This window comes from Hylobates moloch, unplaced genomic scaffold (assembly GCF_009828535.3).
Source record: "Hylobates moloch isolate HMO894 unplaced genomic scaffold, HMol_V3 SCAFFOLD_12, whole genome shotgun sequence".
Lineage (NCBI taxonomy): Eukaryota > Metazoa > Chordata > Mammalia > Primates > Hylobatidae > Hylobates > Hylobates moloch.
The window spans coordinates 10916030-10928640 of record NW_026652287.1 but is presented as its reverse complement, the minus strand read 5'-3'; the positions used below and the strand labels follow the sequence as shown (position 1 = coordinate 10928640).

General features: G+C 47.2%; 1 protein-coding gene across 3 annotated transcripts in view; it reads left to right on the top strand.

The window, feature by feature from the left end:
• Positions 1–12611, top strand: part of PSMD9 (proteasome 26S subunit, non-ATPase 9) — a 181187-nt gene that overhangs the window by 3612 nt on the left and 164964 nt on the right. For all 3 annotated transcript variants that reach the window (XM_058424744.1, XM_032168476.2, XM_058424745.1), the window contains exons 2-4: positions 3443–3545; positions 8020–8231; positions 11273–11374. In XM_058424744.1, the coding sequence (XP_058280727.1) occupies positions 3443–3545; positions 8020–8231; positions 11273–11374 (417 nt within the window). The remainder of the gene's footprint in view (positions 1–3442; positions 3546–8019; positions 8232–11272; positions 11375–12611) is intronic.

Genomic DNA, 12611 nt, shown 5'->3' with positions numbered 1-12611 from the left:
AAAAAAAAAAAAAAAAAAAAAAAAAAAGTGGGTTTGGGCCGGGCGTGGTGGCTCACGCCTGTAATCCCAGCACTTTGGGAGGCTGAGGCGGGTGGATCACCTGAGGTCAGGAGTTTGAGACCAGCCTGGCCAACATGGTGAAATCCCTTCTTTACTAAAAATAACAAAAATTAGCCAGGCGTGATGGCCGCATGCCTGTAGTCCCGGCTACTTTGGAGGCTGAGGCAGGAGAATCACCCAAACCCGGGAGGTGGAGGTTGCAGTGAGCCGAGATCCTGCCACTGCACTCCAGCCTGGGCGACAGAGTGAGACTCTGTCTCAAGAAAAAAAAAAAAGACTGGGCATAGTGGCTCGCGTCTGTCATCCCAGCACTTTGGAAGGCCGAGGCATGCAGATCACTTGAGGTCAGGAGTCCGAGACCAGCCTGGCCAACGTGGTGAAACCCTGTCTCAACTAAAAATACAAAAATTAGCCAGGCGTGGTGGTACACATCTGTAATCCCAGCTACTCAGGAGGCTGATGCAGGAGAATCGCTTGAGCCTGGGAGGTGGAGGTTGCAGTGAACCAAGATTGAGCCACGATACTCCAGCCTGGATGGCAGAGATTCCATTTCAAAAAAAAAAAGTGGACAGCTAAAACTATATGTCTGGTATAATAAAGCATGGGTGTAAATCTTCATGACCTTGGATTAGGCAAAGCCTTTTTAGATATGGCACCAAAAACATAAGCTACAGAAGAAAAAATGATAAGTTGGACTTCAACATTTAAAACTGTGTTTCAAAGGACATAGTAAAATGAAAAGATAAGCTCCAGAATGGGAGAAAATATTTGCATATCATTTCTCTGATAAGAGGACAGTATCTAGACTATAGTAAGAGCTCTTACAACTCAATAATAAAAAGACAGCCAATCAGAAGACAGGGGAAGAATCTGAATAAACTTTTCTCCAAAGAAAATACGGTCAATACAAATGGTCAATGGCCAGGCATGGTGGCTCATGCCTGTAATCCCAGGACTTTGGGAGTCTGAGGCAGGAGGATCACTTGAGGCCAGGGGTTTGAGACTAGCTTGGGCAACACAGTGAGAGCCTATCTTTACAAAAAATTCAAAATTAAAGGCCGGGCGTGGTGGCTCACGCCTGTAATCCCAGCACTTTGGGAGGCTGAGGCGAGCGGATCACGAGGTCAGGAGATCGAGACCATCCTGGCTAACACGGTGAAACCCCGTCTCTACTAAAAATACAAAAAAATTAGCCAGGTATGGTGGTGGGCGCCTGTAGTCCCAGCTACTCGGGAGGCTGAGGCAAGGAGAATGGTGTGAACCCAGGAGGCAGAGCTTGCAGTGAGCTGAGATCACGCCACTGCACTCCAGCCTGGGCAACAGAGCAAGACTCTGTCTTTAAAAAAAAAAAAAAAAATTAAAAATTAGCCAGGTGTGATGACATGTGCCTGTGGTCCCAGCTACTTAGGAGGCTGAAACAGATTGCTTGAACCCAGGAGTTTAAGGTGGCAGTGAGCTATGAACACACCACTGTACCCCATCCTGGGCAACAGAAGATCTTGTCTCAAACCAACACAAACACAAAAACCATTACCTTTTACACTTTACATGGGTCAGTTATATGGTATCTGAATTATATCTCAATAAAACTGTTATAAAAATGGAGGGTCCTAGAGATAGCAAGTAACTGGGGTGTTGCAGAGACCAGCACCAAATGGACACTTTTGCCTTGACAATTGTAGGACTGAAGAGAATTGGGAAGGAATATGTAATTTTTATTCAGGGTTATTTAATGCCCTGTGTGTGAGCTGCCAGTGTTACGGTCCCCACCCTTTGAGAAGCATTATCCAATGTGATATTGATTCTCAAAGGCTGGTCAACTGTTAACCACTGTGGGAAGGCAGGAGCAGATACAGGTTTTTAGCCTCTGGCGCATTTCTGCAGTGTCATGGCGAGTCCTGTGTTAGGGGAGTGTGGAGAACTATCTCCCTGCACAGTGGACAGTAGGTTTGGGTGTAACCCGGAGGCTTCCAGAGAGAAAGGGAGCAAAGTGAACAGAATCCCTCTTCTCAGTGCCTGTGTACACTGGCAGCTTGTCCCTGGACTGACTAATCCTTACAGCCACTATTTATGACCTCTGTGCATAGTCGTTTTCTGAGGCCACCTTAACACCACAGAGTTGGTGACTTAAAACAGGAATTTACTTTGTCCCAGCTCTGGAGGCCAGAAGTCTGAAATCAGGGTGTCAGCAGGGTTGGCTCCTTCTGCAGGCTCTGAGAGAGAAGCTCCCAAGCCTTTCTCCTGGCCTCTGGTGGCTGCCGGCGGTCCTTGGCTTACAGCTGTGTCACTTGAACCTCTGCCTGCATCTTCACATGGCCTTCCTCCTGTGCCTGTCCCACACCTACCTCTGCCTTTCTTTTATGAGGACATCAGCCACCAGATGAGCTTGTCTCGAGATCCTTAACATAATTACATCTACAAAGACTCTTTTTCAAATAAAGTCATATTTACAGGTTCTGGGGGTTAGCTCGTGGTTATCTGTTTTTGGGGGCCGCTCTTCAACCCACTATGCTGTGTATGCGCGTGGCACTGTGCTGCGTACTCTGCAGGTCAGGTCATTAGTTCTTGCAGCAGGTAGGGAGGGAGGCGAGTGCTCCTGTTCCCATTTCATAATTGAGGACGCTGAGGCTTAGAGAGGAGAAGGTCTCAGCTAAGGATGCCCAGCTTGTACATGGCAGAATTGAGATTCAAATTAAAGTCTAACCAACTGCAAAGCTCCTCCCCTGAACCATGTGACTGGTTTCACTGCTTTTATGTACTCTCCTCCGACTCATGTTAAAAAAAAAAAAAAAAAAGTGCTGTTTTGAATAAAGAATACATTCCCATAGGCAAAATTCAAAACCTACAGAGGGGTGTAAAATGGACCGTTTCTCTCCCTGCCCTGTCACCTAGCCCCCCAGTTCCTCTCCCCAGAGGCAGCTGTTTCCTTCTTGGAAAGCCCTTTTAGATCTTTTTATTTTCAGAAGAATCAAAGCCCTGCCACAGCTGGGTGCTGTTTGGACTTTTCACTCCCCTCTAGTTTCCAGGGCCAGCAGCCAGGTGTCAGCCACCTGTGGGAAGGAGGGTCTGAAGGAGTGGAGGAAGAGGCTGGCCTTGGGGATGGTGCTCAAAGGAGTCTTTGGTTTTATCGGCACTGTTTTAACTTCAAAAAAGAATGGATTCATGCATTACTTGTGTCGTTAAAAATAAAAAATGAAAAACACAGTGCCCACCCCAGGGTAGTTGTGAGGACATGAGTAGAGCCCCTGGTGTAAGTGATCAGTATGTGGCAGTTTTCATTACTGTCACCTTTATTATGACTTCAGAGGAGAAGGGTCTGGGGAAAGACATCCTGAGGACATTATACCCATGAGCACCTTTTAACCACATTTCTTTCCTCCAGCAAAAAGGCATTGGGATGAACGAGCCGCTGGTGGACTGTGAGGGCTACCCCCGGTCAGACGTGGACCTGTACCAAGTCCGCACCGCCAGGCACAACATCATATGTGAGTGACCCTCTTAGAAGACTTTCCCCACCGTGTGGTGGGAGGTGTTAAAGGCATACAAATAAAACCAACTATCTGCATTATCCACTGCCTTCTCTTCTGCCATGATGGGATTGTCTTGTCCCCATCCAAGGACTGAGAACCAAGGGAATGGGCTAGACTCTGAGGTTCTATATTTCTGGTTTCATTTTCTCTCTCTCTCTCTCTCTCTCTTTTTTTGAGTCAAGGTCTTGCTCTGTCTTCCAGGCCGGAGTGCAGTGGCGCTAACATGACTCACTGCAGTCTCAACCCCCCAGGCTCCAAGTGCTCCTTCTGCCTCAGCTTCCCAAGTAGCTGGGACTATAGGCGTGTGTCACTGTGCCCAGCTAATTTTTTTTAGTGGAGACAAGTCTCACTAATTGGCCCAGGTGAGTCTTGAACTCCTGGACTCAAGTGGTCCTCCTGCCTTGGCCTTCCAAGGTGCTGATTTGTTTTTAATTAAAGAGCTAGCAAAGGGTACAGATTGGATAGTATATTTGTTTCTGTTTCTGCCATAGCAAATGACCACAGACTTAGTAGCTGGAGATAAGAAGTCCAGATGGGTCTCACTGGACTAAAATCAAGCTGTTGGCAGGGCTGGCTCCTGGAGGATCTAGGGGAGAACCTGTTTCCTGGTCTTTTCTGGTTTCCAAAGGCTGCCCACCGTCCTTGGCTCATGGCTTTGTCCATCTACACAGCCAGCAACCGCATTTCCCTCACTCTGATTCTGTCATCACATCTCTGTTTCTCACTCTCCTGCCTCCCTCTTTCACCTATAAAGACCTCTGTGATGACACCAGGCCCACCTGGATAATCCAAGCTCATGTCCAAATCTCAAGGTCCTTAATCACATCTGCAGAGCCTCTTTTGCCGTGTAAGGTGGCATATTCCCAGGTTCTAGGGGCTAGGATGTGGATGTGTTGGGGGACATTATCCACTCAGCCGTAGGTAGGCAAGTCTCCACCACAGAGTCCTCTTAGTGTTTATCCTCCACATTTTTCACTTACTAACTCCTCTTTAATCTGTTTGAATCTTGATTCCATCTGCATCACGTCTTATTTATTTATTTATTTTTTGAGACAGAGTCTCACTCTGTCACCCAGGTTGGAGTACAGTGGCACGATCTTGGCTCACTGCAACCTCCACCTCCCGGGTGACAGAGTAAGAGACCATCTCAAAAAAAAAAAAAAATCTGTTTGAGCAATTCCTTATTGGTCTTTTTTTGAAAAATATGTTCTCGGCCAGGTGTGGTGGCTCATGCCTGTAATCCCAGCACTTTGGGAAGCCAAGGCGGGCGGATCACCTGAGGTCAGGAGTTTGAGACTAGCCTGACCAATATGGCGAAATCCTGTCTCTACTAAAAATAGAAAAATTAGCTGGATGTGGTGGCATATACCTGTAATTCCAGCTGCTTGGGAGGCTGAGACAGGAGAATCGCTTGAACCCAGAAGGCAGAGGTTGCAGTGAGCCGAGATTACACCACTGCACTCCACCTTGGGCGACAGAGCAAACAAAACTCTGTCTCAAAAAAAAAAAAAAAAAATCTATTCTCACAAGTTTATTTTATTGTACAAAATAGGCTTTTTTAAGGAACAGTTATAGATTTACATAAAAATTGGAAAATAATGGCCGGACACAGTGGCTCACGCCTGTAATCCCAGCACTTTGGGAGGCCGAGATGGGCGGATCACCTGAGGTCGGGAGTTTGAGACCAGCCTGACCAACATGGAGAAACCCTGTCTCTACTAAAAATACAAAATTAGCCGGGCATGGTGGCGCGAACCTGTAATCCCAGCTACTCAGGAGGTTGAGGCGGGAGAATCACTTGAACCCAGGAGGTGGAGGTTGCGGTGAGCCAAGATTGTGCCATTGCACTCCAGCCTGGGCAACGAGTGAAACTCTGTCTCAAAAAAAAAAAAATTGGAAAATAATGTGGAGGTCCTTTGGCTTCTGTATGTAGTCTCCCGTGTTGTTAACAGCATATATACACATACATGTAAATATATACACATATATAAAATATACACGTGCATGTGTATATATAAAAAATATATGTAAAATATATGTGTATATGTAAACTATACATGTGTATATATGATATATATACACATGTGTACATATAAGATATGTATATATACGATATATATACATATGTGTACATATAAGATATATGTACATACGTATATACACATATGTGTATATACACATGTACATATAAGATATATATGTACCTACATATAAGATATATATGTACCTACATGTAAGATATATATGTACCTACATATATATCTTACATGTAGGTACATATATATCTTATATGTACACATGTGTACATATATATGTATGTGTATATATATATTTTTTAAGACAGAGTCTTACTCTGTTGCCAGGCTGGAGTGCAGTGGTGTGATCTCGGCTCACTGCAACCTCTGCCTCCCAGGTTCCGGCGATTCTCTGGCCTTAGCCTCTTGAGTAGCTGGGATTACAGGTGCCCACCACCAAGCCCGACTAATTTGTTTTTTTTTTTTTTTTTTTTTTGAGATGGAATCTCGCTTAGCTGCCTAGGCTGGAGTGCAGTGGCACGATCTCGGCTCACTCACTGCACTCACCATCTCCTGGGTTCAAATGATTCTCCTGTCTCAGCCTCCCAAGTAGCTGAGATTATAGGCATCCGCCATCATGCCTTGCTAATTTTTATATTTTAGTAGAGACAGGGTTTCACCATGTTGGCCAGGCTGGTCTTGAACTCCTGACCTCAGGTGATCGGCCTGCCTTGGCCTCTTAAAGTGCTAGGATTACAGGCGTGAGCCACCTTGCCTGGCCTAATTTTTTAGTACTATTTTTTTAGTAGAGACGGGATTTCACCATGTTGGCCAGGCTAGTCTCGAACTCCTGACCTCAGGTGATCTGCCCGCCTTGGCCTCTCAAAGTGCTGGGATTACAGGCGTGAGCCACCGCGCCCAACCAACAGCTTATGTTAATATGGTATGTTTGTTATAATTGCAAATTTGTTTTTTGAAATATACTGCAGAAACATTTTGTACTGAAAAAAACCCTTTCAACATTTTGATTAGAATTGTAATATGTTGTAAATAGTCATTCGTTCCATTCCCCAACAGCTGTGTATTGAGCACTTCCCTGTGCCAGGCATTGTAGATTCTAGGGATGCTGTGGACCTCATCGGGGGAGGGCTTTTCTAGTGAAAGCGACCATGTATTATGTAAGTCTGCCTCCCAGGTACATGTCTCCACTTGTTCTGATCTGGGTTCTTTTCCCACATCTGCTCCTGTGGGTTGAGAACTTGAATCCCTTCACGACTGAGGGTCTCGCCTTTGCTCCAAAGTGACAGTGGCAGAGGAGGCAGGTCAGGTAGTACCGCAAACCCCCTGACAGGCACAAGGTATCAAAACATCAGCTGCTGTGCTGGCATGGCCTGCCGATTGCCATGGTGGTTCACAACATTTTGAAGTAGCCATCTATACTGAAAAATCAGAGAATTTCACTTCAAAGATCCCAATTTTCAGCTTTTCTGGAAAAATCAAAGATTTTATGGCATGGGCTCTTCCTCCCAAACCCAGCCAATTGGCAAGAGCCCTGTAGCAGGGGTGCCCTTTGGCCACCTCCCTGTGGACTCCCTCTTCTGGACTGAATGTCTCCAGGATTTCTAGGCTTATACAGCATTTTTTTTTTTTTTTTTGAGACGAAGTCTTGCTTTGTCGCCAGGCTGGAGAGCAGTGGCGCGATCTCGGCTCACTGCAACCTCTGCCTCCTGGGTTCAAGCAATTCTCCTGCTTCAGCCTCCCAAGTAGCTGGGATTACAGGCACCCGCCACCACGCCCAGCTAATTTTTGTATTTTTTAGTAGAGACGGGGTTTCACCATGTTGGCTAGGTGGTCTCGATCTCTTGACCTCGTGATCCACCCGCCTCGGCCTCCCAAAGTGCCAAGATTACAGGCGTGAGCCTCTGTGCCCGGCTTATGCAGAATTTTTCCTTCCAGAGGATTTCAGAGAAAAGTGAAATCTTGATTACATCCAGCCCGAGTCATTCATTCACATGATCACAGTGCTGGCCCCTCATATATATGCCTTTGAGTTCATGGCTATGGATTCAGCTGGATGTTACCTTCCTTCTGCTCACCTCTCAGGGCTCACCCGAGACAGCACTGCCTTCAGGAAGCCTTCCCTCATCTCCTAGACTAGCGAGGGCAGACTTTCCTGCTGGCCAGGCCTCCCTGCAGTCATCAGATGTTACTGTAATTACTTATTCTGGAGCTGCTCCTTGCAGGACTGAATGCTCCATGAGGGAATGTCCTCTGTCTTGGTCAGAGACTCCTCCTCGCCTGTAGCTCCACATCTGGCATGTAATAAGCACTTGTTAACTCTTCAGTGAATGAATGTAGGAGTCTTGTGTCCTCCACTGTCTTCCTTGGCTCCTGATGTGTGGTTCTCATCCCAGGCCTGCAGAATGATCACAAGGCAGTGATGAAGCAGGTGGAGGAGGCCCTGCACCAGCTGCACGCTCGCGACAAAGAGAAGCAGGCCCGGGACATGGCTGAGGCCCACAAAGAGGCTATGAGCCACAAACTGGGCCAGAGTGAGAGCCAGGGCCCTCCACAGGCCTTCGCCAAAGTGAACAGCATCAGCCCCGGCTCCCCAGCCAGCATCGCGGTAATCCAGGGGTTGGCCACTCAAGTCCATACCCAGGGGACACTGTGGGTCAGGTAGCCTTCGGGATGTGGAAAGACAGACTGGTTCTCTCCATGCTGCGGTGCTGAGTTCAGTTACTCATTTAACAAACACTGACTGAGGCCTGTTGTGTATCCAGTCCTGTGCTGGGGGCAGAGTTTAGAGAGGGGTCAGCCCTGGCTGCCCACTGCATTGGTCGGGGAGTGACCTCTTCCCAGTGACAGAAGATGAGAAATGTCCCAAGAGAGGGAGAGGATCTCTTCTTGGGGCTCATTTTAGCTGGGCACTGAATGATGAAAATGAGAATGGCGTCTTGCCAAATGAGTTATGCATCTTATGTGGTGTCTTAAAAAAAACATTAGGCTGGGCACAGTGGCTCATGCCTGTAATCCCAGCACTTGAGAAGGCTGAGGCTACTTGGAAAGCTGAGGTGGGAGGATCACTTGGGCTCAGGAAGTCGATGTTACAGTGAGCTGTGACTGTGCCACTGCACTCCAGCCTGGGTGACAGAGTGAGACCTTGTCTTAAAAAAATTTTTTTTTTGACCGGGAGCATTGGCTCACGCCTGTAATCCCAGCACGTTGGGAGGCCAAGGCCGGTGGATCACTTGAGGTCAGGAGTTCAAGACCAACCTGGCCAACATGGCGAAACCCCATCTCTACTAAAAATACGAAAATCATGCCACTGCACTCCAGCCTGGGCAACAGAGTGAGACTCTGTCTCAAAAAAAAAAAAAAAATTTACCCATTTAAAGTGTGTATACAGTTTAGTGTCTTTTGGTGTATTCACAGAGCTATGCATCACCAAATCAATTTTATTTCTATTTTAAAAATTTTCAGCCAGGTGTGGTGGCTCACGCCTGTAATCCCAGCACTTTGGGAGGCTTAGTTGGGCGATCACCTTATGTCAGGAGTTCAAGACCAGCCTGGCCAACATGGCAAAACCCCATCTCTACTAAAAATACAAACATTAGCCGGGTGTGGTGACATGTGCCTGTAATCCCAGCTACTCGGGAGGCTGAGGCAGGAGAATCGCATGAACCCAGGAGGTGGAGGTTGCAGTGAGTGGAGATCGTGCCACTACACTCCAGCCTGGGTGACAGAGTGAGACTCTGTCTAAAAAAAAGAAAAAAATAGAGATGGGGTTTCGCTCTGTTGCATAGGTTGGTCTCCACCTCCTGGGCTCAAGTGATTCTACCACCTTAGCCTCCCAAAATGCTGGGATTATAGGCATGAGCCACCATGCCCAGCCATAATCAATTTCAGAACATTGTCATTGTCCTGTAAAGAAACTCTAGTGATTTGCCATCACTTCCCAATCCTCCAGCTCCCCGCACCCAGTTATCTACTTTCTGTCTCTATGGATTTGTCTGTTCTGGACATTTCCTATAAGTTGAATCATATAATATGTGACCTTTTATGACTGGCTTCTTTCACTTAGCAGATTTTCAAGTCATCTGTATTGTAGCATGGATCAGTGCTTCATTTGTTTACAGACAGGGTCTCACTCTGTCACCCAGACTTGAGTGCTATGGTGCCATCATAGTTCACTGCAACCTCAAACTCGCAGAGTCAAGTGATCCTCCTGCCTCAGCCTCCCAAGCAGCTAGGACTGTAGGCACATGTGACCATGCCTGGTTAATTTTTTATTTCCTTTTTTTTTTTAGAGATGGGTTCTCACTATGTTGCCCAGGCTGGTCTTGAACTCCTGGCCTCAAGCGATCCTCCTTCCTCGGCCTCCCAAAGTGCTGGAATTACAGGCATGAGCTGTCCATGCCTGGCCCTTCTTTCCTTTTTTTTTTTTTTTGAGACGGAGTCTCGCTCTGTCGCCCAGGCTGGAGTGCAGTGGCACGATCTCGGCTCACTGCAAGCTCCGCCTCCCGGGTTCATGCCATTCTCCTGCCTCAGCCTCCTGAGTAGCTGGGACTACAGGCGCCTGCCACCACGCCCAGCTAATTTTTATTTTTTGTATTTTTAGTAGAGACGGGGTTTCACCGTGTTAGCCAGGATGGTCTCGATCTCCTGACCTCGTGGTCCGCCCGCCTCAGCCTCCCAAAGTGCTGGGATTACAGGCTTGAGCCACTGCGCCCGGCCCTTCATTCCTTTTTATGGCCAAATAATATTCCACTGCCTGGATATATCATATTTTATTTATCCATTTGTCAGTTAATGGACATTCAGATTGTTACCACTTTTTGGCTATTACGAAGAATGTTGCTGTGAACATTCTTGTACGGTTTTTTTGTGGAGATGTAGTTAAATTTAACTCCACAGCCACTTCTGGGATAGGTCCTAATCTTTACTCATTTCACCCTCGAGGAAAAGCCTTGCAGACCTGAAGTAACTTGTGTCAGGACACATAGTTCCTGACAGGTGGAATGGAGTCCTAAACCCTGGTCCTACTAGTCTCCTTTAATGGTCACAAGTCTGTAAGTTACACAGAAGCTCCATATCATTCACTACCCCATCTACAGCATCTAGCCCAATGCCAGTTGGCCCACAACAAATACTTGTTACAGGGGTGAATGAGTGGTGGTCTGTGTTCTTAGGACCCAGAACAAGAGTATCACTCTAGTCTTGGGTCTGCCCTGTGCCTGTGGCTGCTTGTCTGGGGGCTTCTAGGGCAAATGTCTTGTCTAAATGTTGACCACTGAATAAAATGGGCCCAGCCTGGCTTGCCTTCTCTTACCCTTGAACGTGGGTTAGGACCTCAGAGAGCAGCATTTGGCCTTTCCCATGCTCCTCAAGGCCTTCACAGTGTCTGTTAACTGCCAGCTCTGAGACATTGGGCAGACCTGGTCATCTTTACTAGAGCTGCCCTCAAGGAACCCCAGGAGGAGGTGGCCCCGTTACCCACTGCCCCTTCCTGCATGAGGTGTCTACATCCCTGACCTCTTTGTTCTGAGCCTACCCTGTAGAAAACAAGCTCGTGACCTTGGCATTAAATTGGGTATTGAAGGTTAGAGACCACCAGGAGCACACTGAACCTCTAGCCTGATTTTCCATTTTTCCTTCCCTCTTCAGGGTCTGCAAGTGGATGATGAGATTGTGGAGTTCGGCTCTGTGAACACCCAGAATTTCCAGTCACTGCATAACATTGGCAGTGTGGTGCAGCACAGTGAGGGGGTGAGTGGGGCTCCCTGGTGTCTCGGTCTGTTTGGGTTTCTCTGACAGCATGCCATAGACTGGGTGGCTTACAAACAACAAGTTCATTTTTCACAGCTCTGGAGGCAGGAAAGTCCAAGATCAAGGCACCAGCCGATTTGGTGTCTGGGGAGGGCTTGCTTCCTAGCTCCTAGGTGGTGCCTTCTTGCTGTGTCCTCACATGGCAGAAAGGGGAGGAACCCTGGGAGCTCTTGTATAAGGGCACTAATCCCAGTGGGGGCACCACCCCTCATGACCTAATCACCTTGCAGAAGCCCCACCCCAATACCATCTCATTGGTGGTTAGGATTTCAACATATGAATTTCAGGGGGCCACAGACATTCAGGTCATAGCACTCGGCCTCTGGTCTGTAGCCCTGGAGTTACTGGAAGTGTTGCTGAGGCCCTGGACTGCTGCCTTCATGGTGTTGCTCAGCACAGCCCCATTCAAGGCCTTGGCACCTGCTATTCCTTCTGCCTAGAATGCTCTTCCTCTTCATCCTCCTTCTGTTTTACACTGGTGACATGCTTGCAGGGGGCCTTTCCTGGCTACCCTAACCCAAATTCCCCTCTCCTCTACCCTGTCTCTGTTTTCATTTAACAAAGTTTCTTAGAGATCTTTTCTTTTCTTTTTTTTTTTTAAGACAGGGTCATGCTCTGTCACCCAGGCTAGAGTGTGGTGGCGCCATCATAGCTACCTCACTGGCTAATTTTTTTATATTTTGCAGAGGCAGGGTCTTGCTATGTTGTCCAGGCTGGAATTTTTGTTGTTGTTGTTTTATAGCAAAGATCCACACTTTTCAGGAGTGATATTGTGGCAAAGCCCAGGGAAATTATTAACTAAAATTTTTGGTTCCCAAATGAAGTCTCCAGTTTACCGAACAGTTCTGGATTTTTTGACTCCTGCTCAGCTGCACGGTTCATCTACTTGTAACCCATCAGTGCAGGCCAGGCCAGGTCAGGTCAGGAGATGGCTGGCAGTTGCCTGTGCCCCTGCTAGTGGTCAGGCCATCATTTCTGCACTGATACTGTCATCAAATCTGTAACTTGTATGGATGTTTAAAATGATGATTTTGTGAAATTTATCAGTTTTTTTGCTTATGGCTCTTGCATTTTGTGTCTGCTTAAAGAAATTTTTTTTTTTTTTTTAATTAAGAAATTCTTTGGGCCGGGCGCGGTGGCTCACGCCTGTAATCCCAGCACTTTGGGAGGCCGAGGC